Source organism: Hypanus sabinus, chromosome 22 (assembly GCF_030144855.1).
Source record: "Hypanus sabinus isolate sHypSab1 chromosome 22, sHypSab1.hap1, whole genome shotgun sequence".
NCBI lineage: Eukaryota > Metazoa > Chordata > Chondrichthyes > Myliobatiformes > Dasyatidae > Hypanus > Hypanus sabinus.
In genome coordinates, this window is record NC_082727.1 from 46,204,984 (window position 1) to 46,224,465 (window position 19,482).

The 19,482-nt window shown below is 39.7% G+C and overlaps 1 protein-coding gene across 2 annotated transcripts in view; it reads right to left on the reverse strand.

Annotated features, from left to right (window-relative positions):
- Window positions 1-19,482, reverse strand: part of tcerg1l (transcription elongation regulator 1 like) — a 578,623-nt gene that overhangs the window by 83,495 nt on the left and 475,646 nt on the right. For both annotated transcript variants that reach the window (XM_059947663.1, XM_059947664.1), the window contains exon 11: window positions 819-908. In XM_059947663.1, the coding sequence (XP_059803646.1) occupies window positions 819-908 (90 nt within the window). The remainder of the gene's footprint in view (window positions 1-818; window positions 909-19,482) is intronic.

Consider the following 19,482-nt stretch of genomic DNA (forward strand, 5'->3'; position numbering starts at 1 on the left):
ATAATAAATATTTTCTTTTCTTTGGAAGCTTTATCTCAAGATGCATCAGCTATATGTACAGCACATAGGAAAACTTCCTGTTCTGCATTCTCCTCTTTTAGGTTGGAAATGCAGTTCCAATAGAAACCTATCATACAGTAACTATTGTAATCAATAATTCTTAATTATTTTACCATAGCAAGTGCAAATTAAGGGGTACACATTGAAGTACACCATCTCTCTTTTTGCTCATGATGAAAAACTTTGATTGTACAATACAATCTGTCTGGTACATTTGGCTTGAGCAAAAAGATAAAGGTTGCCAGAATGGTACAATTAAATGTAAGAGGCATGCAGCTCGACTGTTCAAAATTATGTTTTTTAAAATTCAAAGCCAAATGCTTGAGATAATGTGTCATTTTACAAAGAATGATTTAAATATAGAATTGAATAATTTAAAACTTCATTTTGGATACATTTGGTTAAACAAGACAGAGAACGATAGGCTTTAAATAATTTTGGCAGTCTGGCTTACTTAAAAGAAACAATAACATTATTTTAAGAAAAAATAAGTAAGGGCAGCAGCTGAAAAAAAATACACACCCTTTAAAATACCCTGTTTCAAATGTTGTTCAGCTACCTTAATACAAACGTAGTTGAAGATTTATTATCTGAATTTTTCTATTTCAGAAAATACTTAAGAACACAGGGAACTTGGGTTCTGCTTGCTCCAGCAGGATATACAGCATGTCTATTATAAAATATGTAATTCCTCATTAAAGATTAATCCCACTTGTTGAAACATGCTCTGCACATTTAATATTAATAAAAAGAAATACCTGTTTACGTTCCTCAGGATTTAGAAGGAGATAACGTGGGTCAAACACTATTTTGTGCAACTCCTTTTCCCAAGTAGAAAATGCAGAGACCTAAAGAAATAAATGCAAGCTTTTAATGTGTTGTCTACCAGGGAGCTTTAAACTGTGGTCACGTTTTTGTAGTGTTTATATTCATCAAGGTTTGGCAGCACTGTGTTTACAGGGCGGTTATTAGTGCAGTTCATTTCACACAGTCTGGAATACAACAGATAGGACTCACAAGGAAATGGCACTCATCCTGTGAGGTGTTCACGGACTATTAACAGTTGAAGGATTACACGAAGTAAAGCTTTGTTACAAGTTGATAATACTCTTCTAGGATGATGCACAGACAGATCGAGGAAGAAGAGAAATTAACCTGATAATGATTCTGGGATATATTCCTATCCTGAATCAGCAAATGCAATAATTACATTGGGCTGCGGTACTTTTGCTACGATTTTTGGAATTTCTTTTGACAGTTTGATTGATGAAAATAGATGGTTTCATTAATAAAACCATTAATAAACTAATGGCATTAAAATTATATTTGCTGCATGTATGAGTTATGTTGGTGGTATATTGGATACATTAATATTAAGATTCACGATCCAGATCACATTAACTGATGACTTGAAATTCAAAACAAAACAAGTGGAACTTTAAAAACCGATTGTTAGTACTTCATTACCAACATTGGTTGTAAAATATAAAACTGACCCTACAGCCCAGCAGAAGAAAACTGCCATCTTACCCACTGTGACATGATTCCGGAGCAGCTAATGTGGTTGACTCTTATATGCCCTCTGAAATTGTCTGGTAAGACAGCCAGTTTCATAGGCAACCAGAGATGAGCAGGAAGTGCTGGCCTTGAGATTGACATTCAAATCCCAAAAATTAAACAAACTCATCAAATATTGCCAGTATGAAAATAACTGGGAGTAATTAATTCCCTGAATACACAAAGGGATGTTGACACCAGTGTCAGGGCTGTCTGAATTTAGTAATGCAGTTCCATAAGCTTTACATGTCTTCAAACTGAAGCTGGAATAAAGATTTTTTTTTACATTTGACAAGGTATCATAATGTATGCGGTCAGCTGCCAGACTTTCCGCCAAATTGCATTCCTATGCAGCCAATAATAAGAAGACCTTCATGATATTGAGTTATCCCAACTAAAGAATGCCAACCTGGCTGTTTGTCTCAAACACTCCAAAATAATACAGGTGGTATCAACTGCCTGTGAAAAAGCCACAATCTTCTACTTAGCTTGCCCCTTTTGTCCAAAGATCATTTTCCATTCCTACTTTTAGTTGAGTCTCAAGTGACCATACTACACTGGGCATTTGCTGGAATACTGAGCCAGAGATTGTTTGCAGGTACTGAGCAACCCTTGGTTGCTGCTCATCTATGTGTCACTTTATTTCAATCCCACAGCGCTACGTTGTTTCACAAGTTGTCCCATTTTAGGATGGTGAAGCCTGAATGGTGTCAGGACCTTGTACAAAGCAACGTCTTCATAGGGGTGAGCTAGAATAAGCCTATGTCAGAAGAGAGCTGACTAAACTACAATCTCAGGCTTAGAGTACTGTCAAAATACTGAAAACTTCCAAATATTCCTAACATTACTAAACAAAAAATAATAAAAAGAATTGAAATTCATAGAAAATGAAAATAGAATTAAAAGGTCATTAAGATTTTAGAATGTTAAAAGAAAACACTTTAAAACCATTCCAAAAGTTTCAGTTAATTTAACAATGTGCTTTAAAACAATTCCAAATATTTCAGTAATCTCAAGTAATTTAACAATGTAAATAGTCCTAGGTTACCTAGGTTTCTGACAGTTATTCCTCTATATTGAAGCGAATTGATTTTCTACTCTTGCACCAATCTGATGTGCAAATGCTGGCATTTCCCAGTAAATTCCAGCTCATTGAAATCAACTAACTTGATCTTGATCCTGATATCACAGTACCTTCAAAGGCAAGGATGTGGAGTGTATTGACATTTACCCTCCATCAGCTGAAGTGGATCAAGAAATTTTGCCTTCTTAAAGTTCCAACTATACTCATATTAATTAGCAGATGTACAGTAAATTATTGACTTTCAAATAGTAGTGTTTCAATTTCAAAATTCATCCATCAATGTGGCAATGACATTATGAAATAATCTGTCCAAACCATCAAATTCTTCAGCATAATCCAACAACTAATTACTGTAAACTTGAATAAGTCTAAGTGCATTGACCTCCAAGGTGCCAAGTGCCAAAACCTAAAGATTACAAATCTGACCTTCATAGGATCAACAGAATAGTACGCCTAAGATGGTGAATTCATTCGGCTAAGGAGTTTGTGAAAGCTGGCTTCACTCACTCAGAAAAACATTTCTGTCAGTGAGATTTTATTTGACCTCTTCTCAGCAATCAATCCATCATAAAATTTGTTGTGGACACTGTTTCCAAAACTCTATGATTGGTGATATCTAGTAAATTGAGTACTTTTCCCCCCAAGTTCTTTAGATCTTAAAGGTCACAGGTTCCAGAAACAGGCTGACAGCTACTGTTTTGGCCTCTAGAGGTACAGCTAATTTTGTATGAAGATCACTTTCTATATGTAAGTGGTTTTTAAAAATTATTTCCTGAACAGATTAATTTATATTCATGATGGGAAGACATAGATCTTCATGTGCTCTTTGGGTGCCCTTGAAACAGCAATATCTGTGAGTCTTAAGTTTTTGGAAATATTGATGAAGATTTAGTAGATATATTTTGAAGGAAATATGTTTATCTTTCTGCCACAATTTTACTCTTGTCTAGACTGCACAGCTATGTAGTGTTGTGTATGTGTACTGTCTTGGTTGGCACCAGTTGTGAGAATAATCAACAGTATCGGTATATTCAGGCAAGTGACCATTCTGTATTGAGTTTACATAACTTTGCAGTTACACAGTAAAAAAAAATCTCATTAAAAACCCTGAAGAAAGCTTCTGTCTGAGGTGATTTTTGAGAAGTTATTTAGCTCACTCAATAGCTGTGTCCACAAGCACAGCGAGGGCAGTAGGGCGAAAAGATGGCTCATCTTCAACGACATTGCCTCCACATCGCATCTGACTGCCGTGGAGGATAATGTCAGCTTCTGTCCTGAGCAATGTTGATGGTTAAGTCCTGGACGTCAAGTCAGAATGTGGTACATCTTCCATGTCTTTGTGATGCTCAAGTGAAGCCACCACTGGCATATCTGTAGCACGAGCTCACACCAAAGATGAAGCAGCAAGAATGAGAGCAGCATATGCTGTGTGAAAATGAGATGCAAATGGTGAAAGCACATGCAGACATGGAGAAAGCATGTGTAGTCTTGGATACATCATGTATAGAGGCTACATTAAGTGTGCTCAAGGAAGAGCATGAAGCAAAGGCTGTCTTAGCAATGGTAAATGTGTATGAAGCCACAGTTGACTTAGACAGTTGTGATCTCTTACACCAAAATCAGTTATGCTTCGCTATCACAGCAGACAATGCATCTTACTCAAGAACATGTCCAAATATATTTTGGCTATAAAAGTACAGTGCTTCAGCTCTACACGGAGAAGCTGCTTACACCACTCAGCCAACAATTCTTTCACACAGGCCAGATTTTGACAGTCAAGGTCTACAGCAGGAAAAACCCACACCACCCACTTCTGCAGTTTGACCACAGCAAAGACAATAGTCAAGACTTGCTACTGATGCCAATTCCATCAATAAACAGACATGGACGGACTGGATTCCATCCATCCCAGGAAACACATTTAGCAAACCCAACCCCCACAAAGCTCTCCTTCAGGAGTCGCAGGTGCATTAGATTTGGCTTGGTAACTGGCTCATCCAAACCGAATCACAGGAGGACTAAAGACGATTGGCCACAAGTCTGCCAGTTATCTCTCCTCAAAGTCAAACTTCCACAGTGCTAAGGAAGGACGAAGTCTCAAATCTAGTGAGGAGCATGACCTTCTCTGTGGGTGGCCTGCCGGGGAGTTAATAAAACATGCAAGAAGGATTAGGGCGGTTCACATTAATTATCCAGCTGCAGGTTTACAAATGCTATGGTTCTCCAAAGGCAATCAAATAATCTCTCTTCATGGTAATTTATGTTTTTTAATGATTTTGTATTGCAATGTACAGCTGTCACAAAACAACACATAACACGTCAGTGATATTAAACCTAAGTCTGATTCTGAAGTTTGCCTTGATTTATGACTAGTGTCCTGGAGACTGGGCACATAAGACATTTCAGACTCTGCAAGAGTAGAATCTATATGAAAGGGAAGATCGCAGGCAAACAAACCTAATGATATTGCATACCTGAAGGTCACATACACTGCTGGATACAGTGAAGTTGGGTTCATCTCGGGCAAGGCAAAGCTTGCTCCCAGACTAGATATCACCATACCACAGTTTGAACCCGGTGTTTCTGCTCTAATAGTTGAGATGGCAGAGATGATAAACAAAGAACTGGAGAAAGAACTAGATGATATCAAGTTCTTTACTGACAGCAAAGTTATGCTAGGTTGTATATTTAATGAACAAGGAGATTCTATGTTTATCCAACATACCAGAAGAGCCAATGGCACTATGTTTCCATTAAACTCAACCTGACTGACCATGTCACAAGAGGGCTCCAAGCTAATCAGCTCACCCTCTCCTTGTGGTTAACTGAACCAGCATTTATTGCGGATTCCCACCAGGAACCTCGTCAGCAGGAAACCTTTGACTTAGTCACTCCTGAGGCAGATATAGAAATGTATCCTCAAGTGTCACCCAACATCAGGATCAAAATCGGGCATAATATTATGAGCGTATGTCGTGAAGTTGGTTGTTATGTGGCAGCAGTGCATTGCAATATGTAACACCTGTGTAGCGCTTATCTAATCTTGTGTGACTGGTTGCCACACTCTTTATGAGAAAATCAAATTACATAATACTACACTAGGTGCTAGTAGTCAATCAGAAGCTCTAGGTATCGAAAGGAGGCAGTGAATGGAAAACACACACTTCTGGAAGAAAGTTTTGTTAATAAATATCAGCAATATATACAAAATATTTACATGAGTAAGAACAATTCAAAATCCAACATTCCAAATCTCAGATATCAAACAAAAACCAAATTCCTGTTTAGTTAGAACAGTGAGATTCATCAGAATAACCTTCGTTACTCCAATAAGATCTAGTGTTATACCCTTTTTAAAGAATTGCAGACTAACAATTTCCCTTCTATTTATCCCAAGTTAGTTAGGAAACTAATTGAATTCTGATTCTTAAGTATTATGGTTAACTTCAGTTTCAGTTCAAGTTAGTATGTCTACAAATTCAAATTCAAAAATTTTATATATGTATATATATATATATATATATATGTATATACACACAGCTTAAGACCTTTCATGACAAATTCTCCAATATTACAACTATTCTAAACAAGTAAATCTCATTCAGTAACTTATCAAAGCGTAGGCAAATATAATCAGTTCTTGCAGAAAATGAAATTCAGATTCTTTGAATGGAAATAAACTTATACATGCAACCATATTAAATCCTCTATGACATGAAACATTTTGTTCCTGTGCTGGTCCTTTGATCTTGGGTGGCTCACCATCTTGTTTCTTGATTCATTGGGTGAATTGGTGGTTCATCGACAAAAAGTCCATACACAATATTCACACAAAAAAACCTGACCAAATCCCTTGGTATGATGTAACAGAAATAATTCCCGATTACACGGTGGAGATCTTGGACACTTGTCTCTGCCAGTATTGTCTCGTTATAGCTGCTGCTTGTTACAGCTGTAGCTTCAATAAATCTTTTATCTCTATCATTCCTCCTCCAAGGGTTTCACCCTGATGTTTTAAATTAAGTAGGGTAGGGATACTCACTATTAATTCCTCTTTTAACAGTTTATATCATTAGTTTCTAAAAGTTTACTTTGTTTTTCTCACTTGTCTGTAAGTTGAAGAACAGGACATTCGGGGTTGTGATCTCGTTGCTACCCATGCCATGTGCTGGTGAGGCCAGAAGTAGGAAGATCATACAGTTTACCATGTGGTTGAAGAGATGGTGCAGGAGTGAGGGCCTTCGATTTTTGGATCATTGGGCTCTCTTTCAGGGAAGGTGGGATCTGTGCAGTAGGGACAGCTCACATCTGAACTGGAGGGGGATTAATATCCTACAGGATGGTTTACTAGTGCTGCACAATGGGGTTTAAACTAGAGTTGCAGGGAATGGGAACCAAAACACCAGAACAGATAATGGAGTGGTTATGGAGAGAGATGTTGTTAAGCCTACATGCAAAATCAGGAATCATAAAGTTGACCATGGTGGACTAATAGGCTGAGCTGCATATTTCAATGCAAGGAGTATTGTAAGAAAGGTGGATGAGCTTAGGGCATGGATCAGCACATGGAATTATGACAATATAGCCATTAGTGAAGGCAAATGGCAAACCATTTCTGTAGAAAGATTTGCCGAGAACAATCATGGTCAAACATACAAATCATACAACACAGTACATATTGATGATGATAATAAGCACTTAGTGAGACTTGATGTCAGAAGGGGCAGGACTGGCAGATCAATGTTTTGTTTTAGATGTGATAAAGTGGGAAGGATTAAAGGGAGAGGGGTGGCATTACTAGTCAGGGAAATATCACAGCAGTTCACAGTCATGACACTTAAGAGTTCATCTAGTGAAGACTTATGGGTAGAAATAAGGAATAAGAGATGTATGGCCACATTAATGGGATTAAATTATAGACCACACAATAGCCCACATGGCAAATTTGTAGAGAGCTCAGATTGTTACAAGAGATATAAGGCAGCGATAGCAGGTGAATTTAAGTTTCCACGTATTGAATGGGACTCCCATACTGTAAAAAGGGCTGGATGGAAGAAAGTTTGCCAAATGTGTTCAGGAGAGTTTCCTTAATGGAATTCACAGCTAGAGAGCGTGTGATACTAGAACTCGTATGAGGAAGTGAGAAATGGCAGGTGACAGAAGTTTGTGTAGGGAAGCACTTTGCATCTAGTAATCATAATGCCATTATTTTCAGGATATTTATGGAAACGGATAGGTCTGTTCCTCGGACTGAGATTCTAAATTGGAGAAAGGCCAATTTTCATTGTATCAGAAAGGATCTGCCAAGTTTGGATTGGGACATTGTATCAGAGAGGTTCTGCCAAGTTTGGATTGGGACATTGTATCAGAGAGGATCTGCCAAGTTTGGATTGGGACATTGTATCAGAGAGGATCTGCCAAGTTTGGATTGGGACATTGTACCAGAGAGGATCTGCCAAGTTTGGATTGGGACAGTGTATGAGAGAGGATCTGCCAAGTTTGGATTGGGACATTGTATGAAAGAGGCTCTGCCAAGTTTGGATTGGGACATTGTATCAGAGAGGATCTGCCAAGTTTGGATTGGGACATTGTATGAAACAGGTTCTGCCAAGTTTGGATTGGGACATTGTATCAGAGAGGATCTGCCAAGTTTGGATTGGGACATTGTATCAGAGAGGATCTGCCAAGTTTGGATTGGGACATTGTATCAGAGAGGTTCTGCCAAGTTTGGATTGGGACATTATATCAGAGAGGATCTGCCAAGTTTGGATTGGGACATTGTATCAGAGAGGATCTGCCAAGTTTGGATTGGGACATTGTATCAGAGAGGATCTGCCAAGTTTGGATTGGGACAGTGTATGAGAGAGGATCTGCCAAGTTTGGATTGGGACATTGTATGAAAGAGGCTCTGCCAAGTTTGGATTGGGACATTGTATCAGAGAGGATCTGCCAAGTTTGGATTGGGACATTGTATGAAAGAGGTTCTGCCAAGTTTGGATTGGGACATTGTATCAGAGAGGATCTGCCAAGTTTGGATTGGGACATTGTATCAGAGAGGATCTGCCAAGTTTTGATTGGGATGTTGTATGAGAGAGGATCTGCCAAGTTTGGATTGGGACATTGTATGAGAGAGGATCTGCCAAGTTTGGATTGGGACATTGTATGAGAGAGGTTCTGCCAAGTTTGGATTGGGACATTGTATCAGAGAGGATCTGCCAAGTTTTGATTGGGATGTTGTATGAGAGAGGATCTGCCAAGTTTGGATTGGGACATTGTATGAGAGAGGATCTGCCAAGTTTGGATTGGGACATTGTATGAAAGAGGTTCTGCCAAGTTTGGATTGGGACATTGTATCAGAGAGGATCTGCCAAGTTTGGATTGGGACATTGTATGAAAGAGGTTCTGCCAAGTTTGGATTGGGACATTGTATCAGAGAGGATCTGCCAAGTTTGGATTGGGACATTGTATGAGAGAGGATCTGCCAAGTTTGGATTGGGACATTGTATCAGAGAGGATCTGCCAAGTTTGGATTGGGACATTGTAAGAGAGAGGTTCTGCCAAGTTTGGATTGGGACATTGTATCAGAGAGGATCTGCCAAGTTTGGATTGGGGCATTGCATGAGAGAGGTTCTGCCAAGTTTGGATTGGGACATTGTATCAGAGAGGATCTGCCAAGTTTGGATTGGGACATTGTATCAGAGAGGATCTGCCAAGTTTTGATTGGGATGTTGTATGAGAGAGGATCTGCCAAGTTTGGATTGGGACATTGTATGAGAGAGGATCTGCCAAGTTTGGATTGGGACATTGTATGAAAGAAGTTCTGCCAAGTTTGGATTGGGACATTGTATGAAAGAGGTTCTGCCAAGTTTGGATTGGGACATTGTATCAGAGAGGATCTGCCAAGTTTGGATTGGGACATTGTATGAGAGAGGATCTGCCAAGTTTGGATTGGGACATTGTATCAGAGAGGATCTGCCAAGTGTTTTCTGGCAAAGGTGTACTTGGTAAGTGTGAGGCCTTCAAAAGTGAACTTCCACTTTTGAAACTACAGACTTTGTATGTTTCTGTCAGTATAAAAGCCAAAGATAACAGGTTTAGGGAACTTTAGTTGTCAGGAGATATTGAGGCACTGGTTTAGAAAAAGAAGTAGGTGCATAAGAGGAGTATGAGAAATGCAAGAGAACAACCAATAAGGAAATTAGGAGGGCTAAAAGAAGGCATGAGGTTGCTCTAGCAGACAGCATCAAGGAAAATTCTGAGTGTGTCTCCAGATATATTAGGAGCGAAAGGATAGCAAGGGACAAAATTGGTCCTCTGGAAGATCAGAGTGATAATCTATGCATGGAGTTGAAAGAGATGGGGGAGATCTTAAAAGGACATTTTGCATCTGTATTTACTCAAGAGACAGAGTCTATCTAATTGAGGCAAAGCAGCAGTGAAGTCTATCCAGAGGAGATGTTTGCTGTCTTGAGGCAAGTTAGGGTGGATAAATCCCCAGTTCTTAACAAAGTGTTCCCTCAGCACCTCTGGGAGGCTAGTGCAGAAATTGCAAAGGCCTTAGCAGAGGTAGTTAAAACCTTCTTAGCCATGGATGAGATGCCAGAGGATAAGAGGATAGCTAATGTTCTGTTGTTCAGGAAAGGCTTGAAGAGCCTTCTTGCTGTTTAAAGACAGTTTTATGCAGAGGAACTGCAGTACATTACAAGCAGGAATCTCCCTCAAAACCAAGTTTACTTCGTAAACTCTGTCTCTTTTTTTTTCCTCTGAGTGGCTACTGCGAGTTGGAGGATGGGGAAAGAAGGCACAGCTCACCCGAGGTAACTCATCCAATCGTCATTCAACTCATCACCTCTCTGCTCTTTAGACATTACCAAAAGCAAGTATGACATCAAGGCCAGCAGTTTCGAAGCGAGGATGATTAAAGGTGGCGTAGTAAGAATGTTTTCAAAACCAGTCTCTGAGACTATCCTTTTGCCAAAGACTAAGTGATCACTTAACTTTTACTTTCAGTAGTTAAGTTCAATATCCTATGGATGACAGTCAGGGAGTGTTCTGGCCTCTAGAGGCACAGTTCATTCTGTATTCCTATTCATAACCTGTGTTTTTATATAATTGACTGCACAGTTTTTATTCTGAGAGTGCATGGTTGAAAGACATGCACCTCACTCCACTCTTTATTTGTCCTTGAAGTAGCAATATATATGAGTCTTTTGTTTTTGGTAATATTGGCAAACATTTCATAGATGTATTTCAAAGGAAGTATTATGTTTTAAGTTTATCTTTGTTCCATGAGTTTACTCTTGTTTACACTGCACAGTTATGGAGCGTTGTGCATGTGTGCTACTTTGGTTAACATGGGTTGTGAGAGTAAGTCACAGAAAAGAGATCTTATTAAAAAGAAGGAAGTTTCTGTCTCAGGTGATTTTTGAGAAGTTGTGTGGCTCGCTACATAGCCACAACCAGATGTAAAGAGAGGGCATTAGAATGAGACTCAACCTCTCAGAAACAAAGGGAAAGAATGTAATAAATATGAGAATAAAAAGAATCTAATGTTTTCCCAGCGTATACGATGAACAATCTCTTTTCAGGCTTCCAGTCAGGTACAGATACCAATTTTAACCAATGTCTCAATGACAAACTCTGCCTTCTTCATCAAGGACGATGCCTGGGTATGTCTAGTTCAGTGGGATTTATACAACCATCATCCACCCCTCATTGGTTAGTCCTCATCCAGTCAGGTTTCCACTGTCCCTCCTTATTTAAAATCAAATTCAAGTTCTTACTTAGAGTGAGGTCCTCATCTTTGTCAGAATTCTTTTTCTCTTGTTTTATTTCAGTGATTTCCTTCATCAGGTCCCAGAAGCTATTGGCATGGCACAGTAGTTTTGTGCCATTGAAATCAATCCTATGGCCATTGTGAATGCATTGCTCTGCTACTGCCGATGTCTCTGGGCAACCCAAACAGATAGACCTTCTGTGCTCCATTTTAGCTTGGTAGCTAGAAAGAAAATATTTAAAATTTAATCTGGCAAATTCATATTTTGAATTTCAAATTAATACATTTTGAATGTATTAATTCCTTATTAAAAAGGCAAGAATTGGAGGACAAATAAGCTTCTTCAATTAGTTTCTCAACTTTCCCACAAGCAAAGCTCTCAATGCAACATCAACAGGCAACGGCAGTCCAAATGGTAGCACTAACCAGAAACTGTCACAGCTGCTTAATGCTAATGAAGAAAAGGTGTTTGAGAACAGTACTGGTAAACTCAAAGACATGACAGTGGGAATTGAACTGGATGAAGCAGCAACACCATGATTCCATAAAGTGTGTCCAGTGCTTTACGCACTGTGTCTTCAGTGGTTGCTGAACTTCAGAGCTTGGAGGCATCTGGCATTCTTTCCAAGGTTGGGCAGAGTGAATGGGCCATGCCTATTGCCCTGGTAATCAAGAAATGGAAGGCCAGAACTGTTTGCATATGTGGCAACTTCAAAGTGAGGATCAACCCTGTGCTGTGTACTGTGCAGTACCCCTACCACGAATAGAAGACATTTTTGCATCTTTAGCAGGCAGAGAGAGGTTTTCAAAGATTGACTTGTCACAAGCCTCTCTGCAAATGGAGATCAAGGAGTCAAGTAGGAAGTTCCTCAAGATCAACACTCACAAGGGACTACTCCAGTATAATTGTCTCATCTTTGGCATCGCATCAGCTCCAGCAATTTGGCAAAGAGCAATGGACCAAGTGCTCCAAGATATCCCAGGAACATAATGTTACCTTGATGACATCATCATGATTGGCAAGAATGATGAAGAGCACCTCCAGAATCTTGATCAAGTGCTTACCAGGCTGAGTGAGTATGGTCTGCACACAAAGAGAAAGAACTGTGAGTTTTTCAAGAATGAAATCATATATTGTAGCCATGTCATTGGCAAGCATGGCTTACAGAAGTCTCAGGAGATGATTGAGGCAGTGCTGCAGGCAACCAAACCAGAAAATGTGTCACAACTCAGGTCATACTTGGGCCTGGTACACTACTACCAGTGGTTTCTCCCAAACATTGCTACAGTCTGCACCCATTGAATGCACTCTTACAGATGGGAGCAAAGTGGGAATGGTCAGAAATATGTGAAAGAGAATTCAAGGAAACAAAGAGACTAATAACATCAGATGAACTGCTCACCCATTATGACCCATCACTACTCATTAGACTGGCATGTGATGTGTCCCCTTATGGCACTGGTGCCATTTGTCATATACTATGAAAGAAGGATTTGAATGTCCAATTGCAATTGCTTCAAGGTTACTGATGAGCATAGAATGCAACTATGCACAGATCCACCGTGAGCTTCGAGATTGGGCAGGAAGTCCTAGCGCTTGATTACCAAGAAGACAAGTGGACACCCAATAGGATAGCTAAAAGAACTGGACCACTGATGTTAGAGATCATACATGGAGATGTCATGGGGACCAGATACTGGATGCTCTGCCAAAGAGCATACCAAAGTTGAATGCATCCAACAAGACGGACATTTTACAGGCACCAGACTTACTTATTGGTGATGATCATGTCACTAACAGCAATGTAACACCTGCAACAGAGAAAGTTGTCTTTGACAAGACATCTGCCAAACCTGATTCCAGTCCATAGGTGCTATCCTGAAAGAAACAGAGTGCCACCCAAAAAAATGAACCTGTAGTATAATGAAGTTAGTTATGGACTGTTATTGTGAAAGTATGTTTACTTGAATATGGTTTGTTAAAGGGAAATGGAATGTTTTGTTACATATAGAGTTTTATGTTACGTTAAAAGGGGGAGGAACTGTAACGTATAGATCTACTTCTTTTAGCACAATGACTCCCTTTAGCTACTTATTGACTGTAATCCATGCAGATTGATCTGTTTGTTCTTTCAGTCTCTCTTTCTGCAATGTGAATACACCAGTTAAAGCTACTCCCACATGCGTACCTTTGTTTAATTGATACCCCTGTATGTAGTTGCACAGACACAACAGAGACCTTCCTGGAGTCTGCCAACAGCAGCAAGATCGATAGGTGACACTATGCTACAGTGGCCAATGTTACACATGGGACCTCCTTTGCAATTCCTTTGCAACTCCTAAATTCAATTCTTTCCACCTATTCCTACCTCCCATCATGGCGAACAGCATGCTTGGGTTCCTGTTGACACTACATTCCATCTCATTAGATATCATCCAACCTGATGCACACCAACATTCCTTTAGGCCCCCTTATAATGGCACGTTCTGTGTTTTGGAACAGAGAGAAAAGACTTTTTGCATAGATAAGACGGTACACCTGAACGTGTTTCGGTCGATCGCCTTAAACCAGCCCACCAAGATTTGGAGGATTCCGCGACCATGCCCCTGTTGTCATGACATGTCCACGAGCGTGTCAGCACACCTCTGGATGAGCAAGAGGCACCTGTCGTTCTTCCCCCTTTGGGATATAGGACCTGAGCCAGGAGGCTCTCCTGAGCTGCAGATAGGCTCACAACGCTGGTTTTAGTGAATTCTGGGGTGGCCTGTGTAGTGTAATGTAACTGGTGAAATGTACAGAATTCACAACCACTGACATTGGGTTGGGGTTCACTTTAAGAGGCTGGTCTGACATGATGAGAAAATTACATAAAGGATTTTTATCACACATGGTGTTCAGTTTTTGGAGTTCAAATAAATGAGTTGCTACTGCTCTTTTTAAACAGAAAACACCTCCACCATTTTATTTGTGAAAAAATGCAGTACAAACACTCCTTACAGAGGACACCAGAATTGAAATCTCAACCCTGACATCACAAACTATAATATAATCTAACTGCTATGCTGCTGTGGCACTCCCATGTAAGAAATAAACATTCACCACTGCATCATATTCCATGTCTTGTTATAATTATGACTTGGAATACTTTAAATCAATCATGAAACCTCTTTTAATGAATTTTTTGCAGTTCAGATTTTGGCTCTCTCAACAATGTTCATCTTCTGCCAAATCACACAAATAAACAACTGTGAGAGATTGGCTGTACTGATATTCTCAATTATTTTCTTGCTTCCCACTACAGGAGAATGTGGTAGTCTCCACTTGATATGTTCAAAGAATAATGAATCCTGGACATGAACGTTTTTGACTTTACTTTGGCCATGGATGTTGGATAGCTTATATATTCAGTTGTCAAAATTATTAATTTAAATAAATGTAAGTTAATTTTACAGTCTTGATCATCCAGATGGCAGATGCACTTAGAACTTGGCCTGCAATGTTTCAAAGCCATATCTGACCCATAGCCATTATACCATAAAACTAAATTATTGGAGGTTATAATTTCCTTATCAATCTGAAATATATTTCTAAATTTGCTTGAATACATTTTGTTAAAAATGTCACACTATTTGGTTAAATTACATCCTCCTTTGTCTTCCTGATAACCTTTGAATTTTCTGGAGACACTGAGGAACTACAAAAGAGTATGGAACAGGAGAATAGGCGGAAGAAGGTAAGATTAAGTTTCACAGAAGAATAGGCTGAATGTTCAGTTCTAATATGCCATCTGCTCAGACATTCCATATATCACTTCCTCCTTCATACATTGGAAATGGAACAGAGCATCAGGAAAGAGACCAAAGATTCTTCTTCAGCCATCTCAGACCAGACCTGCAGAGGACCAGTTGTTGAAGGAAACCAGAATGCATGGAATTAGATGATGCCTTCCGTCAACGTTGCCAATGCCTCCTGTGAAACACATTCACTCAGAGGGACTTGAGGGCAGCCATGATCTTGTGCATAATGATAACCCAAAACATTCTGATCTTAACAATTCCAATTCATTTCATAGATCATTCACGGTGTCTTCTAATTTCATGTATTCATAACTCAGTGTACCACCCTGCGATCCAATGGAGCAAGAACCAGCTTACTTCTCTGGATCTGTCAACAATTAATCTCTATCTTTCAGGACAGAAATGGCTAATAAGAGGGGACATAATTTTGAGGTGATTGGTTGAAAGTATAGAGTCCTGATGAAATGATTCAGCCCAAAACATCGACTATGTTCTTTTTTCCATAGATGCCCCCTGGCCTGCTGAGTTCCTCCACCATTGTGTATGTGTGGGGAATGTCAGAGATAAATTTTTACACAGTCAATGTTAGGTGGCTGTAATGCCCTGCCAGGGCTGGTGGCTGAGGCAGGTACATTTGGGGCATTTATCTCTTAGATAGGTATATGGATGATAGAAAAATGGAAGGCAATGCAAGAGGGAATGGGTAAATTGTTCTAAGAGTGGTTAAAAGATCAGCACGACATCATGGGCTGAAGGACCCCTACAATGTTGTATGTCTATCTTCTATTATTACATTCTCACATATGTAAATGCTATGGTTCAGTTAGGCATTGTGAAAGACAGATAAAGAGAGTGACATTGTAAGCGGGGAAGTAAATGGTAAATTGGGAGAACATCCGGCAGTGGGACGATGGAGGTGAAGTAAGTAAGTCTGATTGAGTATCTAATAAAACAGCAAGCAAAGGGATATGGGGGTGTGGAAGGCAGAGGGAATGTAAACACGGCACAGAGAGGGAATGTGTCAAATAACACACGTTTAAGTGGTAATCAAGGCTGATGATGAAGGCAAGGACAGAGATTGCACAGGTAGGATGTAGGATCATTCACTCACCTACAGGTAGACAGAGTGAAATAGACTTTTGGCATGTTGGCCTTCATAATTCAAGGCATTAAGTGTAAAAGTTGGAAGATCAAGGTGTGGTTGTACAGGATGCTGCTGTGGCTGCACTTGGAGTATTGTGTTCAGTTTTAGGTGTCTTGCTACCTATATGAAAGATGTTACTAAACTGGAAAGAGTACATGAAAAGATTTACACAATGCTGCAAGGACTTGAGGGAGTCCCTCTCATGCACCCCTCACACAAACTCTTCTCCCTCCTGCCACCTGGCAAAAGGTACCAAAGCATTCGGGCTCTCACGACCAGACTGTGCAAGTTTCTTTCCCCAAGCCATCAGTCTCCTCAATACTCAGAGTCTAGACTGACATTGACATCATTTATTATTATATTGTAATTTGTCCTCTAATGTGCCTATTGTCTTGTTTATTAATTATTGTACTGCCCTGCACTGTTTTGTGCACTTTATGTAGTCCTGTGCAGGTCTGTAGTCAAGTGCAGTTTTTATGCTGTTTTACATAGCCTGTTGTAGCCTTGTGCTGTCTCACATAGTCTAGTGTAGTTTTGTGTTGTTTCATGTAACACCAGGGTCCTGGAGGAACGTTGTTTTATTTTTACTGTGTACTGTACCAGCAGTCTATGGTCAAAATGACAATAAACTTGACTTGACTGAATTATTGGGAGCGGCTGGACAGGCTAGGATTTTATTCCTCAAACTGAGAGGTGTTCTTATAAAGGTGTATAACTTCATGAGGGACATAGATAGATTGAATGCACTCAGTCTTTTTACCCAGGGTTCAAGTGCTGGCGGGCATAGGATTAGGGTGAGAGGGGAAAGATTTAAGAGGATCTTGAAAGACAGCATTTTAACATGAAGGTGGTATCTATTTGGAATCAGCTGCTGGGGAAGAGGTTGCAGCAGGTGAAATAACATGAAACAACTTTTAAAAGACAGTTAGTCAGGTGCATGGATTGGTAAGGTTTGTAAAGTTATGGGTCAAATGCAAGCAAGTAGAACTAGCTTGGATGGGGCACCTTGGTTGGCATGGACCAGATGGGCCAAAGGGCCTGTTTCTGTGCCATATGACTCTATAACTTGGCAACATTAGCTCTAACAGCAGTTCCATTGCTCTACCCATAGTCATATTTCTTCGTGGGAATATCTTCAATGATGGCCAGTTGCAAATCAAAGCTAGTCTGTGCAGAGGGCATGGACATGTTGAAGATGAAGTTTAAAATTTCACACCTGGCTTTGGCCATGATGGGAATTGTCCAGAGATGGGATATGGTGATGAGGGCTTTGCTGAAAATGCTTCCACTTTTCAGTTGCTGTCACCCACTGCCCCTGTCAACAGTTCGGCCTTTTACATTCTAAAGACTGATCTTGTCTTGTGCAGATGCAGTGCTCTGCACTGGGACTAGCAGAACCCTGACAATCCCAGCCAAAAATATCTCAGCAGTCATAGCAGTGATCCAAGCTGGCCTACCCTGTCACTGCAGAATGCAGAATTGCTGTGAAGAGGAAGAATAATGATTTTCAATTACACAACTGGATTTAATTAATTTGTGATAAAATGTTAGGTTATTAATTTTGTGTAATACTGTCATACACATAAGTACAATTTGTTTCTACTATCTTCCCATTTTGTTATAAATATAAATAGGTAAGAAACAATGAAGAGAATTAAATTCTGGATCAGGATAACAACATCCATGTCAGGACCACCAGACTCAAAAATAGTTACTTCCCCTAACCCAGGGGTCGGCAACCCGCGGCTCCGGAGCCGCATGCGACTCTTTCATCTCTGTGCTGCGGCTCCCCGTGGTTTGTTAGTTTTTGAAATGTAATTCAAAATTTGAAAATTATGGTGATCTTGTACAATCTAAAAATGTTGTGGAGATCCCATTTCCTGACACATCCGAACCCGCTCACAATTAGCCACCGTTCCGGCTAAGGGAGATAGCCTATGGGGGTTTGTGAGTACGTGTCTTTTGGAGCATCCGCGCCCACGGGGATGGGTTGAGGGAGGCTTTAAAGCAAGGCTGTTTAGTTTGAATAAAGTTACCTTGACTGCAGTGTCTTTATTTTAGCGCTGCGTGTAGCACACTGCTACAACGTGTTTTTTATCGCTATTAATATACATCACCACTGCCAATGCCTGACACCCGCCAGTGTGCGCTTTCTTTTAATTATTCGATCCAAGGTAGGCTAACTATGGAGTAACCTTCAACCCAACGTCTTTTTTTTGGAGTTCAAAACGTTTTTGTTGCATGCAGAAATGTAATTTTGTTTTCTCTGCAGGAGTTCATCAATTTCATAAATGCAACACATTATAGTTTGTTTATACATAGCATAAAGGCAAAAAAAAACGTTGTATGAAGTGTTATTTCATTTTAAATGTCAAACGTGTTTTGTGGCTCCCAGTGTTTTCTTTTCTGTGGGAAATGGGTCCATTTTGGCTCTTTCAGTGGTAAACGTTGCCGACCCCTGCCCTAACCCATAAAGCTGGTCAACATCTCCAACCATTAGCACACACCACCACCAACCACTACAATATTATTTCCTGTCAAAGGCACCTTATATACATACTGTATACTCTTGGACATAAGTATCACACTATGTACATTGAATCAGTCTATGTACTATATATAAGCTAATCTAATGTATTTATACTTACAGTATATTTTATTGTGTTCTTTATTCTTAGTGTTTTTTATGCTGTATTACATCCAGAGTAACAATTATTTCATTCTCCTTTACACTTGTGTACTGGAAAATGACAATAAAACATTTTGAATCTTGACAAAGAAAAAAAATATTTGTTCCAGCATGGTGGACGCAGCTGAAAATAAAGCCTCTTTCTTATTGTAAGTCCACAAACTTCTCGTACACGTTCTTGATAAGGGTGAAGTAAAACAGGCAGGAGGATTGAAGAAGACTATGTGGAGGGGAAAGCAGCAGCCACTGATGACTTTTTTATATTCCGTGACCGTGAGCAATTTCGGCAGTAATAAATGACTGACCTATTATCTGCCATAAATGTTTAGGACCCATGAGCATAGGATGCTGTTGATCAGGTATCAGTCAGGGAA